The sequence below is a fragment of the Chrysemys picta genome, chromosome 8, assembly GCF_011386835.1.
Source record: "Chrysemys picta bellii isolate R12L10 chromosome 8, ASM1138683v2, whole genome shotgun sequence".
Classification (NCBI taxonomy): Eukaryota; Metazoa; Chordata; order Testudines; family Emydidae; genus Chrysemys; species Chrysemys picta.
The window spans coordinates 79,428,337-79,442,662 of NC_088798.1; the positions used below are offsets into that span (position 1 = coordinate 79,428,337).

Genomic DNA, 14,326 nt, shown 5'->3' on the forward strand with positions numbered 1-14,326 from the left:
GCCACTAAAGCACTCTTCCTGAAAGTTTCAACTCAGCATGACTGTCCAAAATTAAGACTCAGGCGCACTGGAAAGGAATGCTGGTTTTATTGCTGTCTGCATTATGCTGGTTCTGTGTAGAACTAGTTTCATTCTATATCAATCTGTTACTTATTACTTGTCTAAATTCTCTGAAGGCCGGATTTTCAAAATATCAGGAGGCTAAGTATGACTGTGTGACATATTAAATACACATGTACTGCAATTCTGCATCTAAATTTATGCATGTAGAGATCCAGATAAGCATCTACCTCTGAAGCATAGATTGCATATGCAACGGTAATCACGTGCTCAGCTTTTACATACCGCCCTGGCATTTTGATCTTTAGAAAAAGGTCAGGCTCCTTTAACTCCAAAAGTAAAACTTAAATTCAGTTAGCTAACTTCCGAATAGTGAATATAAGTTCAGAAAAGGTTTTAAATCCATGCTCGTTGCTTACTTTACTTTTCTTGCCCATGTGTGTAATGTATTATTATTTTTTTTAATTGTCATTGGTAGCAGGTCATTGCTTTTAGATTGAACACAAAGAGCCTGATTCTCTTTTACACTAAAGTCAATTTCTAGTGCCCTGGCAGTGTAAAGAGAACTTAAGCAGACCTGCTTTGAATTACCTTCACACTTCCAGAGCACAGGAAAGGAGCTGTAGTGGAAAGGAGAGTCAGGCCTCTGAACATTGTGGCTTTCTACTTTTCAGCAATTAATCTTAAGAGGACTGCATCCGTTCATACCTTACCATTTATGGTAATAGGAATCTTCATAATAAGGAAATAAGCTCAGAGTTCAGCCAGAGCAAAACAAACCCAGAGGAGTCCTGGAAAGGAAAGTTTTTAACTCTAGGTTTTGCTGTTTCATCACTGGTGTGGAAAGGTTTTCACCTACCAGGATCAGTCAAACAACAGAAACTATGTCATGAGCTAAAGACGCCGAAAGAGCAGCATTCGCCAGTGACCGTAAGTATCACTGAGAGAAAGTTTTGCCTTAGGAATGTCTGGGACAGCTTTGGCTTTTGAGAAGAAACAGCTTTTATAAATATACAGGAACACTTCTAGACACACAGCTAACTTTTAAGGTAGGGGAAGTCGTTATCTAGTTTTCCTCTCACAGATATACATCATAAAGTTACTTGAATATTTCAATAGGCATGATGCTAATAGCTTGTAAATAACACAAAGTGGTGAAACTGCTGCTCTTTCGGGGCCAGTACTCATTAGCAAATGTCCTTAGCTTCAGGAGCACTGTGACTGGGCTTTTCAAAGAGTTTAAGGGATCTGGATGCCTTAAAGGTAACTGGGCACCTCTCTCAGACTTTTTTAAAATCCCAGTCTCAAATGGCCAAATAGGGTGCAGTATCATATTAGGGAGTGTTCAGAAAAAGTACTCTAGAAATATATTAGAGATACCAGACTGAATAAGAGCAGTTGTTCAAATTATTATATAAAGCATTAGAAATCAAAGCTAGCCAATTGTTACTCTCTGACATCTCACTCCTACTTTACAGTTTTTGACATAAAAAATATCCAGCTTTTTCCTCCAGTCTTGTTTTGTTATATGAACAATGCTTTAATCACATGATCAAATTTACATCCCATGTATGTCAAACGTGATATAAACTAGTAGTGGTATAGCTACCCAGGTCTCTGGATTGGAGCCCTATATGGTGGTGAGATGTAAAACTTTGTCTTTTCTCCTTTGGTTCAGCATCACTCTTTACTGTAAATACCAGATACACAGAATGGGATCAGAAACTTCATTTGCTTTCTTGTAATATTTTTACTTTCGATTTCAAGGGGTTATAATTGGGTCTCTCAGGAATGGGGATTGCTGTGACTCTCAATATTATGGGCAAAACCACCTAACAGTGACTAGTAAGCAAAAGAGGGCTTGGAGATGCAAAAGTAGGGAAAGGAAAATTTGAACATCAGTCCAAAATCTTGAACATCAGTCCAAATACGCAAGCCAGGACACACCACATAAAACTGCACAAGACATGAGGTGGGGAGCAGGGCAGGAGGTCAGAGGAGGCAAAATGCCAGTACCTGGAAGAAAAAGGATCCAAACTGGTTTAAAAATCTATAAACTAAAAACAAGAGAGCAAATTTTGAATTATGGGTCCATAATTCCATTTCAAAATGCTGGTGACTGTACAGGCTCCTGTAGCTTTGCTGTCAAGAGTTAATCCTCCCCCCCCCTCCCCCCCGCGAACTACCTGAATGTATGGCTCTATGATTCTATACAGATTGTCTCTCCTTATTTACCTGTTATTTATTCTATGCATGAACTGCATTACCAATAAACTGGCAATAATCTCTCTGAGGTCACTAAATGGAGCCCTCTTCCTAGGAGGCCAGGGAAAGTGGCACTTCTCTTTTTAATGCAGGCCAGAATAGAGTACTCCAAGGGCTATAAAACCAGATGGCTGTTAAAGAGTTAACATTTTAGATAGTAAATAGATGGCTAGCCTTCAGGGGAGGGGGGGTGCGGGTCCCGGTCCTTTGGGTGGGGGGTGTCTCTGGGCGCCACTCTGCAGCCAGCGCTGGGCTGGGGGGCGCCCTCGGGGGGGGGGGGGGTTGTGGACTCCAGCACGTTGCGGTACCACCTGGCGGCTCGCTGGGGGAGCCGGCACTGTCCAGATTTGCATCCCCCGGGGCTGGAGCTGCACCCCCGGCCCTGGGCACCAGTCACGGGGCAAGCTGGGGGGCCGGGGCGGCTGGCGAGCTTGGGGCATGAGAGGAGCCACTAGTCGGGTTGAGCTGCCTGGAGGATGTTGTTGGGGTGTGTCTGCGGGGCAGGATCCCCCCCTTCCCCCCCTCCCGTGTCTCCGTTTATTTTCCTGAATTGAACTGGTGAAAATCAATCGGGCTGCTGCGTGCCCTGTTAGCCCTGTCCGTAAACCATGACCCAGGGGAAAATGTTACCCAGGTCTTGCACCTTCATATCTTGTGAGGCGAGGCAAAGGTCACCCCACTCGTGATATACAGCCCTAAAAATACTTTATGCTTGTAGAGCTCCTTCAGTGTGAGCATCACAAAGCGGTAAGTGGAAAATCATAAATAGGTGGAAACAGATAGAGTGTAAGGCCTTGGTGGTGCATGAAAATTCTCTCATTTTAACAGTACCAGTATAATGAAAGTGGGACAACTTCCTGGCATGGACTTGGTATCAAAGTGCTTGTACCAGTATAGAATTACATCCACACTTGGGGTTGTACTGGGATAACTAAATTGGTTTAAAAAACACTATACCCCAACCAAAATAGGTACCCTGGCACAAAATCTGTGTGTAGAGCAGGCCTTAGTGACTTGCCCAGGGTCACCGAATGAGGCAGTGGTATAGTCAGAAATGCAGTGCCAGAACAGGACAGCTGTACACTAACAGCTGTCCTTAATTTTTAGCAAAATAGCTACTATTTTTTCCATTCTGTCAATCCAAAAATCTGCAGTTCAGTGTATTTCAACTACATTAAGGCTCTCCGAATTTTGTGGGGGGGAGGGTCGCCCGCTGTGACATCATCTCGGTGCAAGTTGTTAGTTTTGCTGCAGCCACACGCACTCGGGGTCCCCCGAGCGTCTTTTGCTGGAGCGCTACCGGCTTCACGGTTTGCAAGTTACTGTACCAAATAACTAAACCAGACAACTGTATTTAAGCGGTGAATGTGCTTTGACACAAATACTAAATAGAACCATGGTTACTACCTGGCCCTAGCGGAATCCCTTCTCCTTGACCATCATGATGCTATTCCTACCTCACCATTATTCCTAATAATCAATATTAATCTTCACTGCATTCTCCATGGTTTAGATTTATTTTCTTGTTTAGAATAAGATCCCAATCTTAACTGCTTATTTGTAGCATTACCACCATCATCATCATTACTATTTGTATTACCATGGATTCTTTCTGAAGTTTCCACATTTTGTTGCCAGTAGTTCATACAACCCTAGAATATATATCCATATACACCGTCCATGACCAATGTTCCCTCTAATTTTTTCCATCCATGTGCAGAATAAATTTTGTTATGTGCATTGAGGCAATGTGCAGATGTGTGCTACCAGTAGAAATAATAATAATAAAAAAAACTAGATATAATATATATATTTAAAAGTTACCCCTAGGGATAATTACTCCAACCAGGACAGCTTAGACATTTTAGCAGGGCTTTGGAGCTGTGCTCCGACTCCGCTCCAGCTCCAGGAAAAAACCTGCAGCTCCACTGCTCCGGAGCTGCTCCGGGCTCCAGCTCCGGGCTCCGCTCCAAAGCCCTGCATTTTAGAACTCACTTCTGAAATAATTAAATTTAAGTATAAGAGAGAAATAAAAATTATGAAATGCATAGACCAGTCAAAAAACTAAAATAACAGCACTTTGAAAGAATAAAATTACCCAGAATATATGTGCATTGCAGGAAGTACAAAGAAGTAACAACAACAATAATACATGTGTTGGGAGGTGAGTGAGTGAGTCACAGAAACAGGGTGTGTGCTGGCTGCTGGGGAAGTTTCTAAGAGACAGCATGTGCTGTCTGTTTAAGGCACTCTCACTGAAAGCTCTGCTGCTTCTGAGCCCTGTCTCCCCTCCCCCGCTCTGCAAGGTGGGGTATGTGGGCAGGGGGGGAGAGAGAGAGAGAGAGATTGTGTGTGCTGGCTGCTGGGGAAGTCTCTGAGAGACCTTGTGCTGTCTCTTTAAGGCACTCACTCACCGCCCAGAAGGCTCCTTCAGACCTCAGACCCTCTCCTGCTCCGAGTCCTGAGCCCTGTCCCCTCTCCCCTGCTCTGCAGAGATAGAGTACAGGGCGAGGGAGACACCCGGACATCAGCATAGCCCTCCCCCTGCTCTGCACAACCAGCAGGAGGGTCCCAGGAGCAGCAAGGGCTCCAAGGCAGAGGGCAGGAGCAAAGTGGCTGCAGGGCAGCAGGGGTAGGGGCACCTTAACACACGTTGCTGGCACTTGAATCACTCCTGGGCAGACGTCCAACTGCACAGCTTAGAGGGAACATAGTCCATGACCCCCTGTAACACTGAATTTGTCAAACTGGGTATTTCACACAGTACAATACATAAGAACAGCCATACTGGGTCAAACCAGTGGTCCATCTAGCCAAGTAACCTGTCTTCCAACAGTGGCCAATGCCACGTACTTCAGAGGGAATGAACAGAACAGGTAATCAAGTGATCCATCCCATTCCCAGCTTCCAGCAAACTGAGACTAGGGACACTTCAGAGCATTGTTTTGCATTCCTGACCATCCTGGCTAATAGCCATTGATGGACCTATCCTCCATGAATGTATCTAGTTTTTTGAATCCTGTTACAGTCTTGGCCTTCACAACATCCTCTGGCAAAGAGTTCCACAGGTTGACTCTGCGTTGTGTGAAGAAATACTTCCTTTTGTTTGTTTTAAACCTGCTGCCTATTAATTTCATTTGGTGACCCCTAGTTTTTGTGTTCTGAGAGGGGGTAAATAACACTTACTTATTTGCTTTCTCCACACCCCTCATGATTTTATAGACCTCAATCATATCCCCCCCTCCCCCCCGTCATCTTTTCCAAGCTGAACAGTCCCAGTCTTATTACTCTCTCCATATGGAAGCTGTTCCATACCCCATATGATTTTTTTTGCCCTTTTCTGTCCCTTTTCCAGTTCCAATATATCTTTTTTGAGATGGGATGACCAGATCTGCATGCAGTATTCAAGATATGGGCATACCATGGATTTATATAGAAGCAATATGATATTTCCTGTCTTATTATCTATCCCTTTCTTAGTGATTCCCAACATTCTGTTCACTTTTTTGACTGCTGCTGTGGATGTTTTCAGAGAACTATCCACAATGACTCCAAGATCTTTCTTGAGTGGTAACAGCTAATTTAGATCCTATTGTTTTGTATGTATAGTTGGGATTATGTTTTCCAATGTGCATTACTTTGCATTTATCAACACTGAATTTCATCTGCCATTTTGTTGCTCAGTCACACAGATTTGTGAGATCACTTTGCAACTCTTCGCAGTCTGCCTGGGACTTAACTATCTTGAGTAGTTTTGTATCATCTGCAAATTTTTCCACCTCACTGTTTCCCCATTTTTCCAGATCATTTATGAATATGTTGAAGAGTACTGGTCCCAATAGAGACCTCTGGGAGACAACTATTTACATCTCTGCTTTCTGAAAACTGATAATTTATTCCTACCCTTCGTTTCCTATCTTTTAACCCAATTACTGATCCATGAGAGGACCTTCCCTCTTATACCAGGACAGCTTACTTTGCGTAAGAGCTTTTGGTGAGGGAACTTGTGAAAGGCTCTCTCAAAAATCTAAGTACACTATATCCACTGGATCATCCTTGTCCACATGCTTGTTGACCCCCCTCAAAGCATTCTAGTAGATTGTGAGATGATTTCCCTGTACAAAAATCATCTCGACTCTTCCCCAACAAACCGTGTTCATCTATGTGTCTGATAATTCTGTTCTTTACTACAGTCTCAACCAATTTGCCTGGTACTAAAGTTAGGCTTATTGGCTTGTAATTGCTGGAATCACCTCTGGAGCCTTTTTTTTTTTAAATTGGAGTCAGTATTTTCTTTTACTGGACTTACTTGACTGCCTTCTAAATTTTAATGAGAATAAGAATGTAATGGATCAGGTTTCACTAAACCCCTCACGATTTGCAATATCTTGAATCAAAGCCTCTTAAGAGTTTATATTAAATTAATACTAAATCTATGATGATTCTGGTTGCATTTTCTCCTGTTTTTATGTTTCACTTCAGAACGAGAAATTTCAGAATCCATAACACTAAATCATGTTGGGGAAAAAATTGGTGACCTCACAGAAGCGAGGGGAGACCAGGGCATTATGCCTGGGACTAGGAATGGTTGCATGCTCAGTGATGATGTACTTTTTTATTGGGATCACAATTATGCCATCCTACATGAACAGGTAACTTCTGGGTTTTTTTGTTATAAACATCAGCCTGCGTTTTTCTGTTGTTGGTTATTATTTTTGTGGAGTCCAAAAGTGCCTTAGGTGCTTTACAGAACAAATCAAAGGATACTGCCGTAAAGAGCTTACAAGCTAATTTTAGATAGCATGAAGTGGAGAGGGAAGCTGTTAATCATGAATAGTTAATAGAGTTATGGGGAAGCACCTGACACAGCAAGACATCATTTCAGGATTAGAATCATGGCGGGTCCAGAAATGCATTTTAATTTTTTGTGAAAAGTTTAGGGAAAAAATGAAAAAAAAAACTTTTATTTTGGTCAATGTTTCTCACGGATTTTTTCGGGGTTTTCACTGAGAACATTTTGGCGTTTGGTTTTGAAAACAAACATTTTTCAGTTTAATGAAAAACGCTGCAAATCGTCAACAAAAATAGAAACAATAGTTGTGTGGTATCCAAAAGCCATATTTCCTTTAAAAAAAAAGTTTAGATGAAAATATTCAAACTAGCCCTAGCAAGAATGTATGACCTTTGGCAAATAAGCCAGGTCCATAGCCCTGAGCTTTAACTCTTTAACGACTGGAAACATTTTGTAATGAACTACTATAGCCCACCCATCAGAGCTAATTACAGGTTCTCTTCCTAAACACATACCATGGAAAAATGCACAATCAATCTGCAAAGGATACAAGTTCGTTGCAGTCCCTACTAGAGTCTAGAGGTCCCCAGTTCAATTCCTAATTTGATATCTATCATTTCAGTAAGCATGTGTATTTTTGTTTTTTAATGGACAGATTTCTCTGTGTAAGTAGATTTATATCCATAGATACACATACACTCAAGTCCTCTGTTGCTAGGATCCTCTTTTAGCACCCAGTATAGGGGGCTTGGGCTTTTGGATCAAGCTGATAAAGTTTTATCCTTGCTGTCACCGTGAAGATCTGAGTGGCCACAGCGTGCAGCATAATGATAGCCATGAAGTTCCTAGCTTGCCACAGCTGTTAACATTCAGTGATATGCTTAGTAAAAAAGCTGCTGAAAGCCTCGTGCAAAGTTCCTGTGTATTCAATCATGCAAATTACCCTTTTAATAGAAAGACAAAGAAGTGAAAATCCCCAGTAAATATAGGATTTGAGAGTTACCAGCAGGGCCGCCGAAAGTGGGTTTGGGCCCCGATGAAAAAATTTTTTCGGGCCCCCCAGCAAGGGCGGACTGGCTAAACAGGGCTGACGAGAGAGGGGGGAAGCTGGGCCTGGAATTTTTTTGGGCCCCCTAGCAAGGGTGGACCGGCTAAATAGGGCCAATGGGGGGGGAGGGGAACCGGGCCCCGGGCCCCCTTCCGGACCACCGGGCCCCAGTAATTTGTACCGGCTTCTCCCCCCTCTCATCGGCCCTGGTTACCAGACAACATTAGTCAAAGGTTTTTTATTTTTCTGAAGCATCTAAAGCAGGGGTGGGCAAACTACAGCCTGGGGGCCACATCCAGCCCTTCAGATGTTTTAATCTGGCCCTTGAGCTCCTGCCGAGGAGTGGGGTCTGGGGCTTGTCCTACTCCACACATGGCGTGGCTCCCGGAAGCAGCAGCATGTCCCCATTCCAGCTCCTACGCGTCCTCCTAGCCAGGGGACTCCACATGCTGCCCCCGCCCCAAGCGCTGCCCCTCCAGCTCCCACTGGCCAGGAACTGCGGCCAATGGGAGCTGCAGGGGCAGCACCTGCGGATGGGGCAGCACACAGAGCCACCTGGCAGCGCTTCCACATAGGAGCCAAAGTGGGGACATGCCGCTACTTCTGGAAGCTGCTTGAGGTAAGCACCGCCCAGAGCCTGCACCCCCTGATCCCCTCCTGTGCCCAACATTAGTCAAAGGTTGCCCTAGCCCTGATCCCCCTCCTGCTCTCTGAGCCCCTTGGTCCCAGCCCAGAGCACCCTCCTGCACCCCAAATCCCTCATCCCCAGCCCCATCCCAGAGCTCACACCCCCAGCTGGAGCCTTCACCCCCCCTCACACCCCAATCCCCTGCCCTAGTCCGGGGCCCTCTCCCACATCCTGAACTCCTCATTTCTGGTCTCACCCCCTCCCGCATCCCAACCCCGAATTTCGTGAGCATTCATGGCCCGCCATACAATTTCCATATCCAGATGTGGTCCTCAGGCCAAAAAGTTTGCCCACCTCTGATCTAAAGCTCTAATATGCTAAACTATATTTCAGAACATAGGTCAAATTTTCATTCAGTGCATAGATAAAAACACATGCATCCACATTTAAAATATTTACCAACAAATATTAGAATTCACACAAACCCGCCCTAGTTTTTCTGTTGTTCTTTTGGGGGTGCCAACTTCCAACACATCCAAGCATGGGAGTTAAAATCTACCTCTAAATCCATCTAATGAATGGCTAATGCGAGAGTAAAAATCCATATCTTCCCTGCAGTGCCTCTAACCCCAACCCATGCTATCTGTCTGTTTAGGTTTGGGTCAGAGCACTTGCATACACACTCCATCCACATCCGCAGTCCACCACATTGTTGACGGCTTAATGACACATGAAACACCACCATGGTGGAAAATTTGTCAACAACACTTAGAGTCACGCTGTGAAAAAGCTGTAAACAAAGCATTTAAAAGCAGTATGATTTGTTTTATAGCGTTTGGACCAAAGAAACTACATGCAAACTGCTCAAAACCAACATCAAGGACAAAGTCCAATGCTCGTTCAACAATGGTGCAGGTGACGAAAACATTTTCCAGTATCCTTGTCTAGAGGTATTGGTTGATTTGAACTTCTCAGGACAAGAGGTTATGCTCTATCATAATGAAGAAACACAGGAAAGAAATCCCAAGGTACTGGGATTTAAATGTATTCATCAGAATCCCTGTCCATATTTGTCACATGTGGTTCAGCAGGTTATTTTTATAACCAAGCAAAGCACTAGTGAATTAACTGAAAGTAGAGCAAAGACTTGTTAGTCTTTTTTCATGGCAATGCTTATGCTTAGACCAAGGCAAATGTTAAAAAATTCAGAGTGAGGACATATCTAGCATGTATTATAAATGCGGTATCAGACATATTTAAGGTAATATTTGAGAAGTAATTACATCAACCAAAAATAACTATTAAACATTTATAAGCATAAAATATACATACATCTCTGCAAGCTGAAGCACAATTCAGAGGAATAGATCAACATATGTGGTTTGCCCAAGCGTTTGTCGAATAACCCTGGGGTAGGTTGAGGTTAAATGTGGCCCTGATTAAAAACACAGAGCCATTTGGGGAGTGCAGAAAATAAGGTGGGAGGTAGAAGGAGGAAAAGGTGGAGTCCCAGAGCCTTTGGGAACGTGAAACACCAGTGAGTTTGGTACACGTCAGGTAGAAGCCAATAAACTGGGAATGTGGGCACCCAATCCAGCAGCTGGGTTTGTTCTTGGTGTAATCTGCAACTGTTTCTACCCACTGTCACAACAGAAATTGGGCTTGGAAATACCCTTGAATAGATGGGAGTGTTACTGAAACAAAACCTGTGCAGAGGTTGAACCATGTATTGTGGTGGAGCTCCATTCCAGTAAGGGCGATGGGAACCATGACAGCTGGGAGTTCAGCTTCACTTCAAGGGAGTGTCCAAAGTCTTGAATAACTTGGCAGATCAAACCTGGGATGGCAGTCAAAAAAACATGTCCTCGTGTCATTTCCAATACCTCCACTTGTGCACCTGTCTGGAATCAACTGTCTTGTAGTGTTTTATCATGGACCCCCAGCCTGCCACTGGAAGTGAAGAAACCATTTCAGAACAGCTAAGATGATGAGGGTTGAATTTGGTTCCTGAATACGGGGAAGATTTCAGTGGCTGCTTTTTTCGCAAAAACAAGCTCTCGCCTCTCAAGGGGCAGGTGCAAACCAAAATGTTCAGATCCAAGCACTCCTGAACTTTAGGATGTTCAAAACCCAAACCAGAATATAGACCTGAATTCTGCAGTTTGTCCCCATCTTTATAGCAAGTTGAACCAAACCTCCAGAATTACACCATTTTCAATGAAGGGGAGGGAAACATTTTCAACCATAGAAACAGCAAAATATCACCCTGCAGCGAATTCCTGAACATTCACTGAAATTTTTCTTGCATGTGAAGTTAAAATTCATAATCTCACTCAGCAAGCTAGCTTTAAGAGGGAATAAACAATTCCATCAGAGAATAAGATAGGAAGCAAAAAATGTGTGTGTGTGAGAATGCCTGGGTCTGAATGTACGGTATGTGAATGAACTGCCAGTTTCATGGAAAGACTGACATTTCATACATTGCAGAATGGTTGAAAGTGAGATGTGGGGAGAAAGTGTAGGATTGCTGTAGATATGCCTTCAGTCCATTATGCTGTCTTGTACTTGCTTTTGAGTAAGAAACAGAGTGTTGTGAGTAGAGTGAGTTTTGAATGTTAAAAGCACAGAACTACTACAGAGTGCACATAAGAAAAAACAGTAAGGATTAGTTTAGGAGATTTTTATTTCCTTGGCATATCATCAAAATAAGAGAAGGACCGAAACCAAAATGCCAGGTGCCCTTGACCCTTCGAAGAGTTTGGGAAATTCCATATCTGAATTTAGCAGCTTGGGTCAATCATCACTTCAAAGTCCACTTCAAGACTGAAGAATATATATTAAACATTATGAAGCACTATGGGATTTAAACATGCAGATAGTTTGGAGCTTGGAAATGTGGAGGGTCAATCTTCAAAGGCTGTTGCAAGGTCTATAATACAAGGTCTATAATACAAGGTCTATATTCCAATATAGTTAAAACATATGGCAATTCTAAGATCAGTGTTGTAGAAAAGCTACATGTAGTATCTCGTTGTACAGAATTGCTACGTGCAGGCACAATTACAGGGGCTGCGCACACAAGTGATAGCAAGAAGAAAAAAAAGTGTTTAAATGTAGAGGCTTGGTCAACGCTTCCTTGAAAATGTGGCCAATTTAGCTTTTATATTAAAATGTTTTTCACAGATTTGAGGTGGATTTAAGATGTCAAGATTAAAAATTAAGTAAACATACAAAACCTTTAGCTTTGGGGAAAAAATTTCTCTGCTCCCTGTGAAACTCCAACTATAGGGAATCTCAGACATTTAGGGACAGTGCACTGAATACTCTCCTTTCCATAAGGCAGGCTGTGAAAGCAAGTTCAAGGGCAGCAGTTGACTCTTAGGGTCCAATATTCAGCATAGTGGGTGATACTCATCCCTCTGAAGGAGGCCAGAACAAGTCCTTATGCACCAGAGAAACCACAGTTAAGCCCTATTATGAGAATTACCTGGACCTTTAATGGTACATATACTTTAAGGTGAATCTCTGCACAGGGGTTAGTTTCAGCCTGTCTACAGGAACTTGGAATTCCTCTTCAGGCCTTGCTCTATCAAAGGGCAGTCCTGAAACATCTCATTTGCAATGAGATAAATATTATTGTTTTATGGGGCCAATTTTATTTTTGCACATAGAGGATTTTCTTTCAGGTTTTCAATGTCTTGTAGTCACTGTTGGCTTGGGGAAAAAATCTGATTTTGTTTACATTATATTTGTTTAGGTTATCGGTTTTGGGATAAAGCTTCTGCATTTCTACAGCTGAAATTTTAAAATTACTGCCAGATTAGACTAAACTGATCAACAAACACTATCTGCTCAAAAGGTGAAAAAAGATGGCAGAAATGGAAAAAAGTAGTACTGCGAGAACTTCAAAATGGCCTGCGGATTAATGCTCCGAAATAAATAGCATTTCCAGCAATTTAATGTCAGCATTCCAAACTAATAGCTGGGATTTGGGTAAAGGACTCTTATTTTAGCCAACCCACTTTAATGGGTGCTAATGAAATGGTGCAATAAACATTGTGAACCTGAACGGAAGTATAAATTTCTTCAATAAATTAAGCCTGTCAGCACAGTTTTTGCCAAGCTGTCTTCTAAGAGCAATGAATGGATTTTATGCCTCTTTAAATAGACTCTCAATTACATTTGAAAGCCCCCTGCTTGTCCATGAGGAAGGTACAACTGGATAGCTGATCTCTGCTTTCTCCCCTTGTCCATTAAGTTAGCCAGTTACAGAGGCTAAAGAATGGCTTTCAGCAGACAACTGAATTAAGAATCCAGCAACACCTTTACTCTGAAAGGCAGTGTGAGCCCAATGGATAGGAACATGGATTGACGCTCAGAAGAATGGGGCTCTGCTCCCTACTCTGCCACTGAACTCCTGTGTTATAATGAGAAAGCAAATGCACCTCTCTGACATCATTTCCCCTCTCAGCTCTTTTCTGTCTCACCTAGTTAGACTGCAAGCTCTGCAGTACAGGAACTATCCTTCACTGGGTGTGTGCGCATTTAGTACCTATCATAATGGGGTACTAATCACATCTAGAACCCAGAGGTGCTACATTAATACAGATAAAATAAACATTGATCACTACCTATTTCTTGCACTAGAGAGCAACAAAGTTTTTTCATAGTGTAACCAATTAAAAATACTCTCTCCCCCAGTGGAAAAGTAGGTCATCATCTTTCGCTAATTACAGAGAGAAGCTCACGCTGAAGTAACTCAAATACTGGCCGTGCACTCTTGGATAATTGGAATTTAGCCTACTCCAGCACCGCAAGATAGTCTACCACTGCTGCCATGGAGCACCTAACTCATGACTGTGAAAGCACTATCAGCAGTGAAATACCTTTGTTCCACTGTCTCTGCTCCCTTCCAGCCCAGCCCATTTAGGAATTTCTGTACAACTAATGTATTTGTACTGTGGTAGTGACAGAAACCCCAGTCCGGGCCCATAGAGCTAGGTGCTGTGTACTCAGAGAAAAAGTACAGCCCTTGTCTCTATGTTTAAAATATAAGGCCCTGAGCTTTGTAAAAAATTATGCATGGGCTTCACTCCAAGAGCAGGAGCTGTCCCATTGGCTCCAATAAAACTTTTTCATAGAATCATAGAGCTTGAGGCCAGAATAGACCTTTAGAACAGATCATTAGTCTGACCTCCACACGCCACTAAATTTCACCCAGATACCCCTCATATTGAACCCACTGTCTTTAGTTAGATGAAAGCCTTTCAGTCCTCAGGACACAACAGGAGGGACTGCGGTGTTCCCAATGCCCAATGCCCCTGCAATGGTAGAGAGTTGATTAGGTGAGATATGTCCAGATGATCCTACCAGGCAACCCACATCCCATGCTTCAGAATAAAGCAAAAAAAAGGTCCCTGCCTATCTGACCTTGGGGGAAATTCCATCCCAACTCCAAATCGCTATTCACATGCATCAAGTTACATGTGTGTGTAACCCTTTGCAGGACTGGGGGCTCACTGTATGACAGGAG

The 14,326-nt window shown here is 43.0% G+C and overlaps 1 protein-coding gene across 2 annotated transcripts in view; it reads left to right on the forward strand.

Moving 5' to 3' along the window:
* The first annotated feature begins 659 nt into the window (after positions 1-659).
* The window catches only part of KCNMB1 (potassium calcium-activated channel subfamily M regulatory beta subunit 1), a 30,359-nt gene continuing 16,692 nt past the window's right edge, over positions 660-14,326 (forward strand). Inside the window, exons 1-3 of one of the 2 annotated variants that reach the window (XM_065554850.1) lie at positions 660-1,109; positions 6,808-6,977; positions 9,626-9,821. In XM_065554850.1, the coding sequence (XP_065410922.1) occupies positions 6,841-6,977; positions 9,626-9,821 (333 nt within the window). In that variant the 5' untranslated portion in view covers positions 660-1,109; positions 6,808-6,840. The remainder of the gene's footprint in view (positions 1,110-6,807; positions 6,978-9,625; positions 9,822-14,326) is intronic. The other variant, XM_005310232.5, reaches the window with a different exon arrangement.